Below are 19,058 nucleotides of genomic sequence, written 5' to 3'. Positions count from 1 at the left end.
ACCCATCACTCAACTTTACTATTATTTGTAGTCAATCTTGTGTCATCTATACACATGCCTATTCCAGTCATGTAAGGCTATTTTGACTGAAATCTAAGACATTACATCTCTTCATCTTTAAAACTTCACCATGAGTCTCTAAAAGACACTTTAAAACATATTCACAACAATGTTCTAATAATGTCTACAAGAAAAACTAAAGCATTCAAATTTTTCAGACTACGTTTTTCTACATTTGTTTGGACTGCAGTATACATGAGTTCCATTTATAACAGCTGGTTGATACGTCTCTTAATCATTAAGTGTCCCTTCCATCATTTTCTCCCCCTTCTTTAAGAGTATTTTGTTAAAGAAAATAGGTTACCTGTCCTGTAGAGTTTCTCACAGTTTCCTATAGTTGTTAATTTATTCACTGAAATAAATTACTGCAGACTAGTTATTTAAGTAGTAGCCAAAGAAATGCTCATATAATGGAACTACAGCAAAACTACTCATGACCAATGTCAGAATGAAAACACTACTTGTTATTAATCTGAAGTGGGGAAAGCCCATAAAAGAAAGAATTGCTCTACTGTTTAACTACAGACATAAGTGAACACGTCTTCTTTTTTCACAGAAGGATATTAAACTGCCGATTAATCTTGGTACACAATATAAATAGCAAATTTGATAGTACTCACCAGTCTTCATCTCTAATAAGCGCTTTTTCTTTTGTTGGCGTTCAAATCTTTCCTTCTCTGCCAATTCTTTGGCTATCCTGGCACGTTTTTCTTTTTCCTCTTCTTCTCTTTTTTTGACATTCTCCTTCATTGCTTGCTGTTATAAACAAATTTTGGAAAATGATCAATTTTAAATACAATGATTAAACAAAGAAAATGTAAAATTATTCACCTGTAAAACTGTAGTTAAATATCTTTTAGGTAATGGTTACTTCTTTAATTAGTAACACAGTCTTTTAAAAGATTAGCACATGAACCCTTGTTAAATGTATTATGTATCTAAAAATACAACTGTTACGTTTAAAGCACCTGCATCTTAGTGAAATCAACTAAGAGAAGGAAGACAGAAACTAAAAATAAAAAAGGACTTAATTTACAAATCAAAACTGTTTTCCTATATGTACTTCCAAAAGAGTGCCTAGCAAATGTATTACTCTCCCATACCTCCTTTAGTAAGTAAACCACTGAGTACAAGAAAAATAACTGATGAAAAAATGATGAAGAGCAGAAATATTGTAATGGTTACCTTATATGATAATCTATGTTTAACAATTTCTTTCATACAGATAGAAGTATCACAAGGATGACTAAAGAAATACATGGCATTTCAAAGTCAGGGCCTCTGACTGTTCATCAAAACCAATAATGACAAGTGAAACATAAGATCTCAATAGATATGAGATTAGTTATTTTTGTACTTTTTATAAGCTTTATGCAAATCAAGAAATGCCATTCCTGTGGCATTTGTAGGAATCAGCAGGTAAACATGAATTTTTCAAAGTGCCAACAAACAGCATGTCATCATATTACCATCTCCTGTGGAGACTCAGGCTTCTCAGTACCGATGAAGCCAAAGAGGTTACTAACTGCTAATTTATCACTAATAGAATTAAGTAGAAAAGTGTATAATTAAACAAGTATGTGCCATGTTATTTTGGTGAGGCTTTAATCTTCTTGACTATAATATTTTTTTTTTAAACCCAAGAGATGGGGCAAGTCCTTCATTAGAAATCAAATAATAAAGTTTGGTATTACTGATCAAAACAATTAAAAGGAAAACTACAAGGGAAAAAAGGAGAAACAAAAAGAATAGAATAGAGGGAGTATTAACTCATCCATGCAAAGAACATTTACTGAGAGACTGAGTTGTAAATGCATACATGCGAGCATGCTCAGTCTCTCAGTTGTGTCCAGCTCTTTCCAAGCCCCTAGACGGTAGCCCTCTAGGCTCCTCTGTCTCTGGGATTTTCTAGGCAAGAATACTAGAATGGGTTGCCCAGCTCTCCTCCAGGGGATCTTCCTGACCCAGGGATTGAGTCTGAGTATCCTGCGTCTACAGCACTGCACGCAGATTCTTGACCACTGTGTTACCTGGGAAGCCCTAACAGTAAGTGGTACTGTGTTAAAGACTTGAGATACATATTAATAGATCTAAAACAAGTTTACATTCTGTGTGATAGGCTGGGTCCGGAGGCAAAGACAGATTATAAACAATTAAAATCTCTAACAAGTATAGTACTACAAAAAAAGGAGGGATGTGATAGAATTCCTAGAGAGTTATTTTATCTTAGTTGGTCAGATAAGGCTTCCCACTTAGTATTAGTGAAGTGACGTGAAGTTGCTCAGTCGTGTCCGACTCTTTGCAACCCCATGGACAGTAGCCTACTGGGCTCCTCTGTCCATGGGATTTTCCAGGCAAGAATACTGGAGTGGGCTGCCATTTCCTTCTCCAGGGGAACTTCCCGACCCAGGGATCGAACCTGGGTCTCCTGCATTGTAGACAGACGCTTTACCGTCTGAGCCACAAAAAAGTCAAGGAGCTATCTAGGTAATGATCTGCTGCTGCTGCTGCTAAGTCATTTCAGTCCGACTCTGTGCGACCCCAGAGACGGCAGCCCACCAGGCTCCACCATCCCTGGGATTCTCCAGGTAAAAACACTGGAGTGGGTTGCCATTTCCTTTTCCAGTGCATGAAAGTGAAAAGTGAAAGTGAAGTTGCTCAGTCATGTCCGACTCTTAGCGACCCCATGGACTGCAGCCTACCAGGCTCCTCCATCCATGGGATTTTCCAGGCAAGAGTACTGGAGTGGGGTGCCATTGCCTTCTTCAGGTAATGATCTAGGGAGAGCCAAATGCAAACGCTTTTGGTGGGCTGTCAAGAGAAGAGGCCAGTACGGTGGTGTTAAATGAGGTCAGGAGGTATGCAGGGACCCGATCATTTAGGATATTCAAGAACAAGATGAGGAGTTACAGTTTCCTTCAAGGGAACTAGGAAACAACAAAAGATTTTCAAGTAAGAGAGTAAAACTAAGATGCAAGCCTAATGAAGCATTTTTGTTCCAAACTACCTTTTCAAAGATATGAACAGTCTTAGAAAACAGAGGCAGTTTTCCCCTCTTAAGTGGATTTGTTTCCTGTCCAGAATGATAAACTGGGGCAACGGTCAAATAGTCTTAATTCTGAAAGAAGACTGGGTTTTCAGGATTTCCCTCCAGTGATACAAAGCCCTGTGAGTGCAGGTATTAAACCCAGCCCTTTTCACATCGCCTTGTGGGAATTCTGAGCTCAGAAATCCACAAATCTGTTTACTTTGGCGACTATTTTTGCTATAATAAGCTATTCTTCGTTTCTGACCCATGGTCTTTTGGCTTCTACCAACATTGATGAAATTATGGAAATCAAGAAACTTTGGTAAATTCTCAGAAACTTCACAGATCATGACATATATTAACATTAAATGCTATTGGTAAGCTATGAAATTCCAGCTCCAAAAATACACATTTTAATATGCAATTAATTGTTTCCTCAAAATGGAATCTGCATCCTCTATTCTGGCTCAGAATAATTCTGTTCTAGTTCACTACAATGAAAGCACTAAGAGGCAGGCGCAATACCTGAAAGCTGCTTACAGTTTCTGTTTTCTCTGCTCTGTGCCTTCATATTGATGTAGTATACGTTAAGCACCAGGTATAGGACGACAACTGCTATAAAAGCCAACGTAGGCTAGGAAAGGAGAAGGCAACCCCAAAGTAGAAAATAAGTGTGCTCTTAAAGGCAAGTGTGTATGCCTCTGTGTGTGTGTGCACCCATGTAGGTATATGCAAGATGGGAAAGGAAACCTGAACAGTGGTAGAGAAAAGGACAGGCAAATACATGGGGATCAAACTTGTTTCTTGTTTGAGGGAGGAGTAAGAGGACCAGGTAATAGGTAAAAATATCGTGTAGCTTTTCTTTGAAACTTATTAAAGTATACAATTTCCAGATGTGAATTTTCTACTTTAATGACTAGATACATTTCAATGAGAACATCAAATAGGTAACCTATTACTAGATATAATTGTCACACCTTTTTAGTACTCTTTGGGTAATAAAAAGTCAAAATTACTTCTCGGGATCTATAGAAATAATGTTTACCTTGAGAAATAAGGTCTGAAGGAGTCCTTAAAGCTATATTGTTCTATGGAAAATGCACTATCGATTTCCATTTAAAAGACTATTTCATTTAAAAATACCTTATTCTGACATTAGAAGAATTATAGCTGGAAAAATACCAACAGACAGCACAGAAATAGGCATTTAGTCTGAAAATACTATCTCAGTTCAAGTGGTAATTTGGGGTTTTTTTTAATGCTAAATTTTGAGAAGTAAAAGTAGCCTAAAACAGAAAAGTTGGTCCTAAAACCACATTATTCTAGATATAATTGCCTATTAGTTTCTTCAATTCCAAAATTTGAAGCCAGAAAGGAAGTTGAGGGTGAGTCATATATGAAGGTAAGAGCTTCTCAGGTGTTACAGAGGTAAAGAATCTGCCTGCCAATGCAGGAGACACAAGAAAGGTGGGTTTGATCCCTGGGTTGGGAAGATCCCTAGAGTAGGAAATGTCAACCCACTCCAATGTTCTTAACTGAAAAATTCCATGGACAGAGGAGCCTGGCAGGCTACAGTCAGTGGGGTCGCAGAGTTGGGCATGACTGAGGGACTGAGCACACACATGCACATACATGAAGACAGTTAGCTATCAATTTCTCTAAATCATCCTATGCTTTACCTGGTTTACTACATAGTCAGTTGGCAAATAAAGTGCACTGCCCCCAGCTGTCATCTATGTAATAGCAAAAGAAATCCTGCGTGCTTGCAGAACTTGCAGATACAACCTGGTGCGTGCTTTTGTCTGAAAGATCCATGGACTTACCAGTCTAGAGCAACAACAGAGGGCTTTCAACCTTCAGACACATCTGGACTATTCATGGTGAAGGCATAACCAATAATCCACCTCCGTTCCTAAGGCTCATGTACTTTTAATAATAACAAAAGACTCTAAAATATCTATAAAAATACAGTAATAAAAATATACACGAATACTAATGAATGTATGTATGCTGCTAAGTCGCTTCAGTCGTGTCCGACTCTGTGCGACCCCATGGACTGCAGCCCACCAGGCTTCTCTGTCCATGGGATTCTCCAGGCAAGAACACTGGAGTGGGTTGCCATTTTCTTCTCCAATGCATGAAAGTGGAAAGTGAAAGTGAAGTCGCTCAGTCGTGTCCAACTCTTAGCGACCCCATGGACTGCAGCCTACCAGGCTCCTCCGTCCATAGGATTTTCCAGGCAACAGTACTGGAGTGGGGTGCCATTGCCTATACATGTATGTTAACAAACAGATCCACTGGAGGAGGGCATGGCAACCCACTCTAGTATTCTCGCCTAGAGAATCCCATGGACAAAGGAGCCTGGCGGGCTACAGCCCATGGGGTCACAAAGAGCTGGACGCGACTGAAGAACTATACATACACACATGCCACGTACGCACATGTATGGGTGCATGTGTGTGTACTCTGGAAGGAAATAAAATACACCAGTTCACAATTGGTTTACTATAATATATGCTTTCTACATAACTAAATGCAATAACAAGAACTTCATCACAACTACTTTAAATATACGTTACAGCATTATACAACATATTTTCTCTCAGAGAAACCAAAATAACCTAAAGCCAGTAAAATTAAATGGATGTGTAGGAATGTAAAATTTAGAAGTCTGGCGCTGTAATCTTTTATAAGATGTGCCTACTGTAATCATTTTTTTTTCTTTAGTTTTTTTGATATTTGCTGTATCCTAATAAGTAAACTACTATGATTTGTTTTCTTCACTCAACATTATATTTCTAAGATTCATCCATATGTTTATGTATAAATTGTGCTTGCTTGTCACTGTTATAAAATTAAATTGGGTATTATTGTTTACTCTTCTGTCAGTGGGATGTGGGTTGTTTCCAATTCTTGACCTATGATGAATCATGCAGTTACAGACATTCTTGTACATTTCCCTGTGTATATATGTAAGAGCTTTCTTTTTTTTTTTTTTGTAAATGGCAGGTCTCATTGATTCTTAGATTTGTTTAAAAACTGCTGACAGATATTCTTTAAGTGAAAGAGCACACTCCTTCATTAGAGAACATAACATTTTAGAACATAAGGACTGATATTAATGTTTGTCTCAATTCTAAAAAACACATAATACAAAAGTTTTAGGTTCCATTGTGGGTGAGGACAAAACAGTTTGAAATTCACTGCTTTCTAGGATAGGAGCACAACTGATGAACAAAAGAAGAGGTTCATCTTCCGTTTTTCTACTAAATGAGGTCAAAATGCTTTCAAAGTGACCGAGTATACTCCCACCATCAATACATAATCATAGCCAACATACTCACTAATACTGTTATCAGTCTCCTATCTATACAGCAGGTATATAATAGTATTACATCATGTTTTTAACCTGTGTATCTATGGTTACTAATTCAAATACAAATTCAAATTTTCTCACCCGTTTACAAAACATTTGCATTTCCTATTCTAATGAAATGCCTCTTCATATCTCTTATCCACTGTTTTATTATATTATCATTTTCTTAATGATTTACAGCTCTTTAAATATTCTGGATACTATGTTTTGTTAACTTTATGCTTTTTAAAGCATAAATATCCAGCATGTAATTTCCTGGCTTTTACATATCATTGTGCATTATTTATGTTGCCTTTTTGTAAACAGAAGTTCTCAAATTTACATAGTAGCCAAAAACCTCTTTTCCTTCATTGTTCATACCTTTAATACATTATTTAAGAAATCCTTCTGTACATGAAAGACAACGATATTCTTCCATGTTTTCTCCTCAAATTCTTAAATGATGTTGTTCATATTTCAGCACCTATGTTATTTAACTGGGATCAACATTTATGAATACATTTATGAATAAAATGAGGTATGATTCCTCATATTATTTAATTTTTTCACATGAAAAATGAGTTGATCCATAATGATTTCACAAATAGCCTATCCTTTCCATCACTGACTTAACAAAGCCACTTATCTGGATTTTAAGTGTTGATGCTTTGGAGCTGTTTCAGTCCATTTGATCATTGTATCCATGTCTGCACCAATACCATGCATGTGTGCATGGTAAGTTGCTTCAGTATGTCCAACTCTTTGCGACCCTGAGGACTGTAGCCTGCCAGGCTCACTGAGCATGGGATTCTCCAGGTATAAATACTAGAGTGGGTTTCCACGCCCTCCTCCATGGGATCTTGCTGACACGGAATCAAACCCACGTCTCTTTTGTCTCCTACAAAGGCAGGCGGGTTCTTTACCAGTAGTGCCATCCATTCTGTTTTAATTCTTATAGTGTATTAAGGTGAGCCCTCTTCACCAAATGATGGAAATTTAACTCTTAACTAATACAGTACAGTACTCAAGAATGAAAAATATAAAAACTGGAGAAGAAGCTAATTACTTCTTACGTTATCTATGAATAATTCAAAAAGGAACCAACAGGAAAATTATTAATAAGAGACTTTATCAATGGAATATATAGAATGAACTACTTTATACACTAGTTATAAAATATTGGAAATTGTAATTTTTTAGAAAGTAATCATTTGTAATGAAATAATAAATGATAAAAAGAGAAGACACAGATAACAAAATATTTTTTTTCTTCTTCTTTAGAAATGACTTCACTATTCTCAGGCCTTTGCTTTGTCATCTATAGTTCAAAACAGACTTATTAAAGTTGTTGAAAATGCCTATTACGATTCTGAACAGAACTACTGATTCTGTAGTTAATACAGAATTTATATCTCTATATTAGTGTTTAATCTCTACACGTATGAACATGATATGGCTCTCCATTCAGTTCTGTCTTTTAAGAAAGTGAAGGTGAAAGTCACTCAGTCATGTCTGATTCTTTGTGACCCCATGGACTATACAGTCCATGGAATTCTCCAGGCCAGAATACTGGAGTGGGTAGCCTTTCCCTTCTCCACAGGAACTTCTCAACCAGGAATCAAACCCAGGTCTCCCACATTGTAGGCAGATTCTTTACCAGCTGAGCTACAAGGGAAGCCCAAGAATACTGGAGTGGGTAGCCTATCCCTTCCCCAACAGATCTTCCCAGTACAGGAATCAAACCGCAGTCTCCTGCATTGCAGGCAGATTCTTACCAACAGAGCTACTGTCTTTTTAAAGTCTACTGAAAAAAACTTAGAATTTACACCATTCAGGTCTTTTGTTATTTGTATCTTCTTTTTGTTGCCATTTATTATTCCATTGTAAGTGATATCTTTCTAAAAAAATATAATTTCTAATATTTTGTAACTAATGTATAAAATGTAGTTCATTCCATATATTTCATTTATAAAGTCTCTTATTTTTAACAATTTTCCTGTAGGTTCCTTTTTGAACTATTTATAGATAACATAAGAAGTAATGGGCTTCTTCTTTTCCAGTTTTTATATTTTTCTTTCTTGACTACGTACTGTATTAGCTAAGAGTTAAAATTTCATTAGGTGATGGAAATTCACATTGCAAGATAGAAGTTTCAACTAGATTATTTCCTTTGTTTTAAAAACTGAAAAAGGGTTGGATTTTATTAAGCGTTTTCTCAATGTATTGAAACTATTAATGTAGTGATGTAAATAGTCTAACAAAACACACACTTCCATTTCTGAGATAAACTCAACTTGGACATGGAGAATGTATCCTTTTGAACATTTGGTCATAATTTTTTTTACACTCTATTAGTTTAGAATAATCATTTAAAAATTGAGAAACCTCATCTATAAAACTTTTCAGGCCAAGTATTTAATTTTTTGGCAGATTTGAAAAGTCATTAAATTAAAATTATTTTGGAGAAAACTCTTGAGAGTCCCTTGCACTGCAAGGAGATCCAACCAGTCCATCCTAAGGGAGAACAGTCCTGGGTATTCATTGGAAGGACTGATGTTGAAGCTGAAACTCCAATACTTTGGCCACCTGGTGTGAAGAGCTGACTTATTGGAAAAGACCCCAATGCTGGGAAAGATTGAGGGCAGGAGGAGAAGGGGACGAGAGAGGATGGGATGGTTGGATGGCATCACCAACTCGATGGACATAGGTTTGGGTGGACTCTGGGAGTTGGTGATGGACAGGGAGGGCTGGCGTGCTACGGTTCATGGGGTCGCAAAGAGTTGGACACAACTGAGCGACTGAACTGAACAGACCTATTCAAGCTTTCTATTTCCTTTAAAGTCAGTTTCAATATGAAATCTTTTTCCTTATGAACTTATCTATCTCATCAATCTTTCCAATTCTGGCCTGCAAATTTCTTATACTATGCTTCTCTTTTTAGTATCTTTTACATCTAGAGTTATATTCCTTCTTATAGTCTCATTACTTTTTTTTTTTTCTTTAATCAGTCTCTTCAGAAGTTTAACTTGTCTTTCCAAAATAACCACATTTTGGTTTTTCAAAATTCTCTAAAGTCACTTTTCTCCCTTCATTTCCTTCTGTTTTTTTTTTCTGGATTGTATAACTGTTTATAAATTTCTCAAGTCAGATGCTTAGTTTATTAACTTTGCCTTTCTGGTATTTTATTTTTTTTTAATTTACTCATTTTTTAATTGAAGGATAATTGCTTTACAGGATAATGTTTTCTGTCAAACTTCAACATGAATCAGCCATAGGTATACATACATCCCCTCCCTTCTGAACCTCCCTCTCATCTCCCTCCCCACCCCTCCCCTCTAGGTTGATACAGAGCCCCTGTTTGAGTTTCCTGAGACATACAGCAAATTCCCATTGGCTATCTATTTTACATATGGTAATGTAAGTTTTGCTGAGGCTGAAACTCCAATACTTTGGCCACCTCATGTGAAGAGGTGACTCATTGGAAAAGACCCTGGTGCTGGGAGGGATTGGGGGCAGGAGGTAAAGGGGACAACACAGGATGAGATGGCTGGATGGCATCACTGACTTAATGCACATGAGTTTGGGTGAACTCCGGGAGTTGGTGATGGACAGGGAGGCCTGGCGTGCTGCAATTCATGGGGTTGCAAAGAGTAGGACACGACTGAGTGACTGAACTGAATTGAACTGAATGTAAGTTTCCATGTTACTCTCTCCATTTAATACAAAGAATAGCATATAAATTTCTTTATATCACTATTTCTGTGCCCCACAAATTCTGATTTATTTTAAATATTGTTCTGGTCTATTTTTTTCTATGATTTCTTCCTTGATACATGAGCTACCTAGTATGTTTTTAGATTTTTTTCTAAGCGGTTTTAAAACATCACCCTTTTAAATTTTATTTCACATTTCATATTATTGTGGTCAATGAATAAAGCTGAAATTTGAAAATTTATTAAAATTTATTTCAAATCTATTGGATAAGGAAATGGCAACCCACTCCAGTATTCTTGCTGGAGAATTCCATGGACAGAGGAGCCTGGTTGGCTGCAGTCCATAGGGTCAGAGACAGTCAGATCCAACTAAAACGACTCAGCACACACACATTTCAGATCTCTAGTATATGATAAACTTGATAAAAGATCCACCTGTGATTGAGAAGAATAAGTGTTCTTTAATTGCTGGGTGGGGTTCCATATACATGTATAATTGAATTGTTTAAAGCTCCCATGTCTTTAGTAATATGTTTATGCTCGACTCATCTGTAAGTCTATGGGGTCACACAGAGTCAGACACGACTGAAGCAACTTAGCACCAGCAGCAGCATCTGTAAGTTAGAGAATTTTGTTGTTGTCCAACATAATGCTATATCTGTCAACTTATTCCTATAGTTTATCATATTTTACATGTCTGCCTTGGTATGTTATAATGCACATTCAAGTTTTTGAACTGTATCATTCTGGTGAATTAAGCTTTTTATCATCATGAAGTAATATTCCCTTAAGTCTATTTTATGTTTTTCAGATCTTACACTATTCCTTCTATTTGTCCTCCTTTATCTATGCTCCTTTTAGACATTTTTGTGTGCTTGTTTTACTTCATATATCTTTCTTAATCCATTTCTCCTCTTCCAGTTTGGAACTTACACTATTTTTTACTGGCTATACATGTAATTTTATCACACAAATTAACAAAGTTTCAAGTTAATTGATATTTTGACCTCCCTTCTTCCTCTTTGAACAATACAGGGAATATAAATAGCTGAACTCCAAACAACATCTCTTTCAAATTACTTAACAATTTGTCCAGTAGTTAAGCTCTATCCCATTCACTGCAAAAGGAACTACACATTGTTTTATTGTATACTTTATTGCTAATTTTTTTCTTAAAAAGAAAACTGCTTCTTGAAATGTCTCCTTCAGAGCAGGGGTAAGCAAACTACAATTCTTGGATTAGTTACATATTTTTATGAATACAGTCTTACTGGAACATAGTCACACACATTCATTTATCTACTGCCCATGGCTGTGTTTGTAAGCTATAGCAGAGCTGAGTAGTTGCAACAGAGACTCTAAGACCTGCATGTATTTACTATCGGATCATCAAAAAGGCTGCCAAACTCTCCTCTAGAAAGTCTTTTAACAAAGGGGTATTCACAGGAAACACCTTTATTATTAGTTAATTTGTAATTGGTTTAGTTTTGTCCTTGTTCTATAAAGAGCTTATGCTGAATATCCCATTTTAAAAGAACTTTTTTTTCTTAACACTTGAAAATACCTCAGTTGTCTATTTGTTCCCATTTTTGCTAACAGAAAGTTATTTGCATTTAATTGTTGATGCACACCGATCATGTGTTTTCTTTCTGTCTACATTTAAGATCTTGTATTTTACTATTCTAAAGTTTCACTACAATATTTTCTTCAAGTGAATTTCATTTTATTCATCTGGCTTGGCATAGGTTGTGCTTCCTATTCTGTAGATATTTGATATGGAAAACTCACAGCCATCATTTTGAATGTTGTCTTTCATTCATTCCTTTGAGTATCTATTTGAGACGTTTCATTGTAAAGGATGAAGGCCTTCTACACACTGTCTTCCATGTTTCTTAACTGTCTTATACACTTCTAATCTTAGTCTCTCCTTGGATTGTATTCTGGACAATTTCCTTAGAGCTAGTGTCTAATTCAGCATTTCTTTCTTCAGCAGAGTATAGTTTGCTGTCTTGGTGTTGTAGTTCAGTCACTCAGTCGTATCAGACTCTGCGACCCCATGAACTTCAGCCCGCCAGGTTTCTCTGACCTTCACTATTTCTTGGACATTGCTCAAATTCATGTCCACTGAGTCGGTGATGCCATCCAATCATCTCATCCTCTGTTGACTCCTTCTCCTCTTGTCCTCAATCTTTCCCAGCACCAGGGTCTTTTCCATTGAGCCAGCTCTTGGTATCAGGTGGCCAAACTATTGGAGCTTCAGCTTCAGCATCAGTTCTTCCAATGAATTTTCAGGGTTGATTGCTAATGAATATTCAGGTTGACTTCCAATGAATATTCAGGTGGACAGTGACTGTAGTCATCATCCACAGTGATTTTGGAGCCCAAGAAAAGAACGTTTGCCACAGTTTTCATTGTTCCCCCACCTATTTGCCATGAAGTGATGGGACCGGATGCCTTGATCTTGGTTTTGTGAACACTGAGTTTTCAGCCAGCTTTTTCACTCTAATATTTCACCTTCATCAAGAGGCTCTTCAGTTCCTCTTCACTTTCTGCCATAAGGCTCGTGACATCTGCATATCTGAGGTTATTGATATTTCTCCCCGCAATCTTGATTTCAGCCTGTGCTTCATCCAGCCTGGCGTTTCTCATGATGTACTCTGCATATAAGTTAAATAAGCAGGATGACAGTATACAGCCTTGACGTACTCCTTTCCCAATTTGGAACACCATGTCTGGTTCTGTTGTTTCTTAAGAATTCAGCATACAGATTTCTCAGGAGGCAGCTAAGGAGGTCTGGTATTCCCATTTCTTTAAGAATTTTCCAGTTTGTGGTGATCCACACAGTCAAAGGCTTTAGCGTAGTCAGTGAAGCAGAAGCAGATGTTTTTCTGGAACTCTCTTGCTTTTTCTATGATCCACCTGATGTTTGCAATTTGATCTTTGGTTCCTTTGCCTTTTCTAAATCCAGCTTGTATATGTTGAACTTCTCGTCTCATGTACTACTGAAGCCTAGGTTGAAGGATTTTGAGCATAAACTTGATAGTATGTGAAACGTGTGTCTGCTGTTTAATGCATGTTTAATTTCAACCATCATACTTAGATTTTCTTAAATTATATTTGGTTCTTTTGAAAACCTACTTGGTCATCTTTGGTAATCTTCAGTTTCTCTCTTTAATTTCATCTGCTATTTCCTTTAACATTTCACAAATTGTAATTCAATATGTAGAGTCTCAGGGTTCTTACAGATCATTTTACCATACAACCCCTTGTTTCTCTGTGTGTTTGTTGATTGTGATTAAGTGTTCTTATTTGATTAAATTTAATTTGTGAGAATTTTAAGGATCTAAATTATAACTGCCGCCTGCACAGACCTTTTAATTTGCTTCTATAAATAATCAGGTATCATTTGTAACCTGTACAAGTTTAATTTCCTTTTGTCCTTTGACCATAAAGAAAGCTGAGCGCCAAAGAATTGATGCTTTTTAACTGTGGTGTTGGAGAAGACTCTTGACAGTCCCTTGGACTGCAAGGAGATCCAACCAGTCCATTCTGAAGGAGATCAGCCCTGGGATTTCTTTGGAAGGAGTGATGCTAAAACTGAAACTGCAGTCCTTTGGCCACCTCATGCGAAGAGTTGACTCACTGGAAAAGACTCTGATGCTGGGAGGGGTTGGGGGCAGGAGGAGAAGGGGACGACAGAGGATGAGATGGCTGGATGGCATCACTGACTCGATGGACGTGAGTCTCAGTGAACTCCGGGAGTTGGTGATGGACAGGGAGGCCTAGCGTGCTGCGATTCATGGGGTCGCAAAGAGTCGGACACGACTGAGCAACTGATCTGATAGAGAGCATACTGGTTAGAAGGAACAAATCTTAAGTCATACTGTCTTTGTTTTAAACTCCACCTGGCACTAAATAGCTGGGTGACTTGTAGATCAGTTTCCTCTTCAGTAAAATGGGCAAAATAATACTTACTTTATCAGGATATTGTAAGAATTACATAAATTAGTACATGAAAATGGCTCACAGAAGTGCCTGACACACAGTAGCCCTTATATAAATGTTAGTGCCTATTCCTACTATTATTAGTAATATTATATTACTACAAACTTATAAAATTATTTTCATTATTACTATATCATTAACCAAATACCTCAAATACACATTTATCCAGCAACAAATCAAGGAAGAGCCACTTTCCAGCTTACGTCGTTTATGTATTTCTATCAAAAAATGGGCTAATGCCAGTTTTCACAGATCTTATGAGAATTATAAATTCCTTCCATCCAGAGACGTTGGAATATGATTGGACATGGAGTTGATAGGAAGCACTATTAAAGCATGCATACAACACAGTTGGATTACTTGGCAGGGAAAATAAAGAGTTGAATTAAACATGGAAGTTAGATGTATTCCTGACTTCAAGTCTAGCTATTTAGCACTAAAGACTTAATTCTTATATATATGAATTGCACTTACACATATACTTTATGGGGATACTGTAATAATTAAATGAATTAATACATTTAAAGGGCTTACAGAAGTGCCCAGCATACACACACACAGACGCTCACATTGTTTTTAAAAATCTAATATACTTTATGAGACTTTTTTTTTCTTCCTGGAAGAGTTTAGTTTTCTGTGCTTTCCCAAAAAATTCCTCACTTGAAATTTGGCATTTTTGATAAATTAACTTAAAACATTGCCCAATGATACAATTAATAATTGCTTTATTTTCCCCTCAAAGTAAAATTTTTTAAATTTATTTTTAGTTGGAGAGTAATTGCTTTACAATATTATGTTGGTTTCTACCTTACATCAACATAATCAGCCATAGGTATACATATGTGCCGTCCGTTTTGAACTTCCCTCCCACCTCTCACCTCAGTCCACCCCTCTAGGTTGTCACAGAGCTCCGGTTTGAGTTTCCTGTATAAATTTTAAAAAATCAATGTGCCTATCACCCTCTCCTCAAAAAGCCTAAGAAATAGTGTATATTTCAGGAAAAAAAAAAAGAAAAAAATCAATGTGCCTATCACCCTCTCCTCAAAAAGCCTAAGAAATAGTATATATTTCAGGAAAAAAAAAAAGAAAAAGAAATAGTGTATATTCCAAATAGGCCTTTACTTGACAAACATATGTCGTATTTATAAGATAAAATTGTACTAAAATATAAAATTTTGAGTACACAAGTAGACTTGCACAGATCCTGACTTTCTGATTTTATTTCTCTATTTGATTGTTGCCTATTTAAATAGTTTAATCTGCCCACCTCAACACTGTTCAACACAAGATAATTTCTTGTATATTTCTATAACAGAAAATTCATGGCAATTTTATTAAATAAAAAAAGTTATAAATATCTCCTTGTCCAGAGTTACATGCTTGTCAACATTAACGGATATTTAAGCTATGTAAGCCAAGAAATTCTTAGTACAGTTTTTACTAAACTCAAAAATCTTCTCTTCTTGCCTAAGTGGTCAATTTTGTCTCAAGTCCTTGAAATGAGATAAGACAAAGTGAATTTAAATCTGCATGCTTTTCAGAGAGATGGGTATTAGGACTATGAAGACACAGGCTAATTTTCTCAAAGTAAACAATCATAGAGGAGTCTAGCACATTCCCACTAAATGCTTATTAGGACTTTACTGCTACTGATGCTGCTAAGTCACTTTAGTCGTGTCTGACTCTGTGCGACCCCATAGACGGCAGCCCACCAGGCTCCCCCATCCCTGGGATTCTCCAGGCAAGAACACTGGAGTGGGTTGCCATTTCCTTCTCCAGTGCATGAAAGTGAAAAGTGAAAGTGAAGTCGCTCAGTCGTGTCCGACTCTTAGCGACCCCATGGACTGCAGCCTACCAGGCTCCTCCGTCCATGGGATTTTCCAGGCAAGAGTACTGGGGTGGGGTGCCATTGCCTTCTCCAGTTAGGACTTTACTTAACCTTAAAAAGAGGCAATACTCAGCTTTATTGCATGACTGCTTCCTAGAAATTCTTCACAACTACCTTAAAAATGCATTCCTGTACTCCTACTTATATGGAACATGAAAGAAAAAAATTAGATAATTACTACCAGTCAAAAAGCCTCTAAGGATATAAAAGGTAGATCTGATCTATGTATCAGCTTTCCATCAAAATTATTTTTTAACTAAATATAACTACTTCATGAAAAACAAATTTATTCTTAGAAACCTCTATTTGCAATAATTACAAGGTAGATGCTTTAGAAAGGCATCTAGAATGACAGTAAAAATTAATCAAGTTATGTCCTCTGGTATTACCAAATCCAATTTAAAAATGCTATCAATGAGAACTGCGAAGCATGATATCCTGGCACCAAAATTTCATCACCTTAACATTCACGACAAGGTGTTATTAGTTGAACTCTCCACGACCTGTGAAACTTATGAAAACAGAAAACTATCCTTTGAGAATGTCCCAAAGGATGCACAGGTGCTTATGATTAAACAGTTTTAGCTTCAAGTTGCTCTTTACCAAATTACATATTAACTCATTAGGGACTTAATGTTACTGGCCTTTCATGATCATGTTATGAGTTTGTTTGCAATTCCTTCAAGAACTTTCTAAAATTTTCAAATAAATGAGACTTTTCAAACTATTCAACAACGTATTTAACAAATACAGTATGAAATGTTCATAACTAAGATTTTCCCGAAGTAGAACTTGATTTTTCCATTAAATATGTTTTCTTCACTTGTATTTGGAAGTGATATACTATAAATATTTTCTTTTTATATCCCAATCCAAAGGGTAAATAAAGGCACGACTAGAGACAAGACAGCAACCATGAGGAAGAGTGCTTAGAGACAGGCCTGTTGACAGGACAGCCTTTTTTTTAACTATTGTTAATCAGTTCTTCAGGGAAATTATCCAGTCAAAACCCAGCAACCTTCATGTAAACCTGGTAATGTTTAAACATAACACAAAAAGTAGCCTTAACTCAGGTGTTTTTTTTCCCTCCTTCTCTCTCTTTGCTCAGAACATGGAAGACCAGTATATTTAATGTACAAAGAATATGCCATTTTATTCACTTTCATTTGTGGTATGCTATTTAAGTGCTATCTTTTCAATTATGTGAATTAATATACTTACTATGATCTATCAGCTACTTAGTTGAGTTCTTTTTTCTCCATTATCAATTGCCATGCTTATTACTGTATTAAATTAATCTAGTCTTTCCAGATAAAGAAGATGCAGTACATATATAAAAAGGAATATTACTCAGCCCTTAAAAAGAAGGAAATAATGCCATTTATAGAAACATGGATGGACCTAGACTGTGGCACAAAGTAAGTCAGAAGGAGGAGAAATATCATATGACATCCCTTATATGTGGAATCAGGAATGATATAAATCAACTTACTTACAAAACAGAGACACACAGACGTAGAAAACAACTTATGGTTTCAATGGGAAAGGGAGAGTTAAGAGGTCTGGGAAGGTCATGTACACACTGCTATATTCATAATGGATGAACAAGGCCCTATTGTATAGCACATGGAACTCTATTCAGTGTTATTGCCAGCCTGGATGGGAGGGGTCTGGTGGGAGAATGGATGCACATATATGTATGACTGAGATCCTTCGCTCTTTACCTGAAACTACAATAACACTGTTAATCGGCTATACCCCAATATAAAATATTAGGTTGGTGCAAAAGCAATTTCAGTTTTGCATTGTTGTACTTTGCTGTTTGATATTAGAATACATTCTTAAATAAATGTGATTACATTATTTTAAAAAATTATCTAGTCTTTACTTTGTGAGATATTATTTCAGTAAACAAAATATTTAAAATGTAAGAAATACATTAATACAAATCACCAGTAATTTATTCATGCAAAATCTGTCAGTCAAATGCATTTATTATCCCACTGAGCAATGCATAGTAAGAAGAAATCTTTTAGGAAAAGAGAAAAGTTAAGCCAATTAATCTAGGTGTAATCGAGAAAAAACATTAGAAGAACCTAACAGAATTCATTTTCAAGTTGCAAACCCAAATTTATTCAGCACCTGGAACCGATGTAATTCTTTAAATAAACAGACACTAAAGGATAAAAATTAAAGAAGATCCAATAGAATATTTATTTTGTTCTAGGTTTGGAGCTTTATACTTCTAAGTATGATCTCGGAATAACAATAGTTCCAGTGAAGGTAATTTTCAAATTGTATCCCCAACAAAATCAGGATAGAAGACACTCCCCATTAGAAATATATAAGCTGGCTTGACAACCAATCCCAGGAACTTTACATGATTTTCTTCTCTCTGATAAACTACAGTAAGCCCATCTTCAAAATTTCAGGAACACATAGAAGATGCTTAGTGCCCTTGGAGTTCCTGCTGGTCACCTACTTGGTCTATACAGTAATCATCACAAATGTTGACAAAAATCAATTTTGGGTAATTTAAATGACTTGGCAAATGAGATTTGTGCTAGCTGCCCTATATACAAAAATTTTACACTAAAAATATCTTCTCATTGGATGATTTCATTTTTATTCAGCAAATCACTAGTTTTAGTATTCATTGGAAAGATAAGTTGTATTTAATCGACAAAAGCAGCAGGACAAAATGAGTTACAACTGATTTTATATTTGCTTACTACACAGTATCTTTCAATCACATGAAACAAAATTCAACTTAAAGTCCGCAAACATAAAAGATAAATCTTTAACTAGATGAAACATAACTTTTACAAAACTGTAGACATAATTTAAAGAAGAGCTATTGATTGAAAATAGGTAGCTATTTATTTCCAAGTATTGTATAAAGAAGCATAAACGAGATAAAGTATTTAAACTATCAAGCTTACTATAATGAAATGGAAAAGTTGAAAATTACTTGTATTCTCCATAAAGAACTCACTTATTTTGAGGGTA

General features: G+C 36.0%; 1 protein-coding gene across 1 annotated transcript in view; it reads right to left on the bottom strand.

The window, feature by feature from the left end:
• DIAPH3 (diaphanous related formin 3) overlaps window positions 1-19,058 on the bottom strand; it is a 561,965-nt gene that overhangs the window by 178,699 nt on the left and 364,208 nt on the right. The window contains 1 exon segment of the mRNA XM_070380219.1: window positions 681-816. Within this exon segment, the coding sequence (XP_070236320.1) occupies window positions 681-816 (136 nt within the window).

The sequence above is a fragment of the Bos mutus genome, chromosome 12 (genome assembly GCF_027580195.1).
Source record: "Bos mutus isolate GX-2022 chromosome 12, NWIPB_WYAK_1.1, whole genome shotgun sequence".
Classification (NCBI taxonomy): Eukaryota; Metazoa; Chordata; class Mammalia; order Artiodactyla; family Bovidae; genus Bos; species Bos mutus.
The sequence above is the reverse complement of the archived record's forward strand: the minus strand, read 5'-3'. Positions and strand labels throughout refer to the sequence as shown.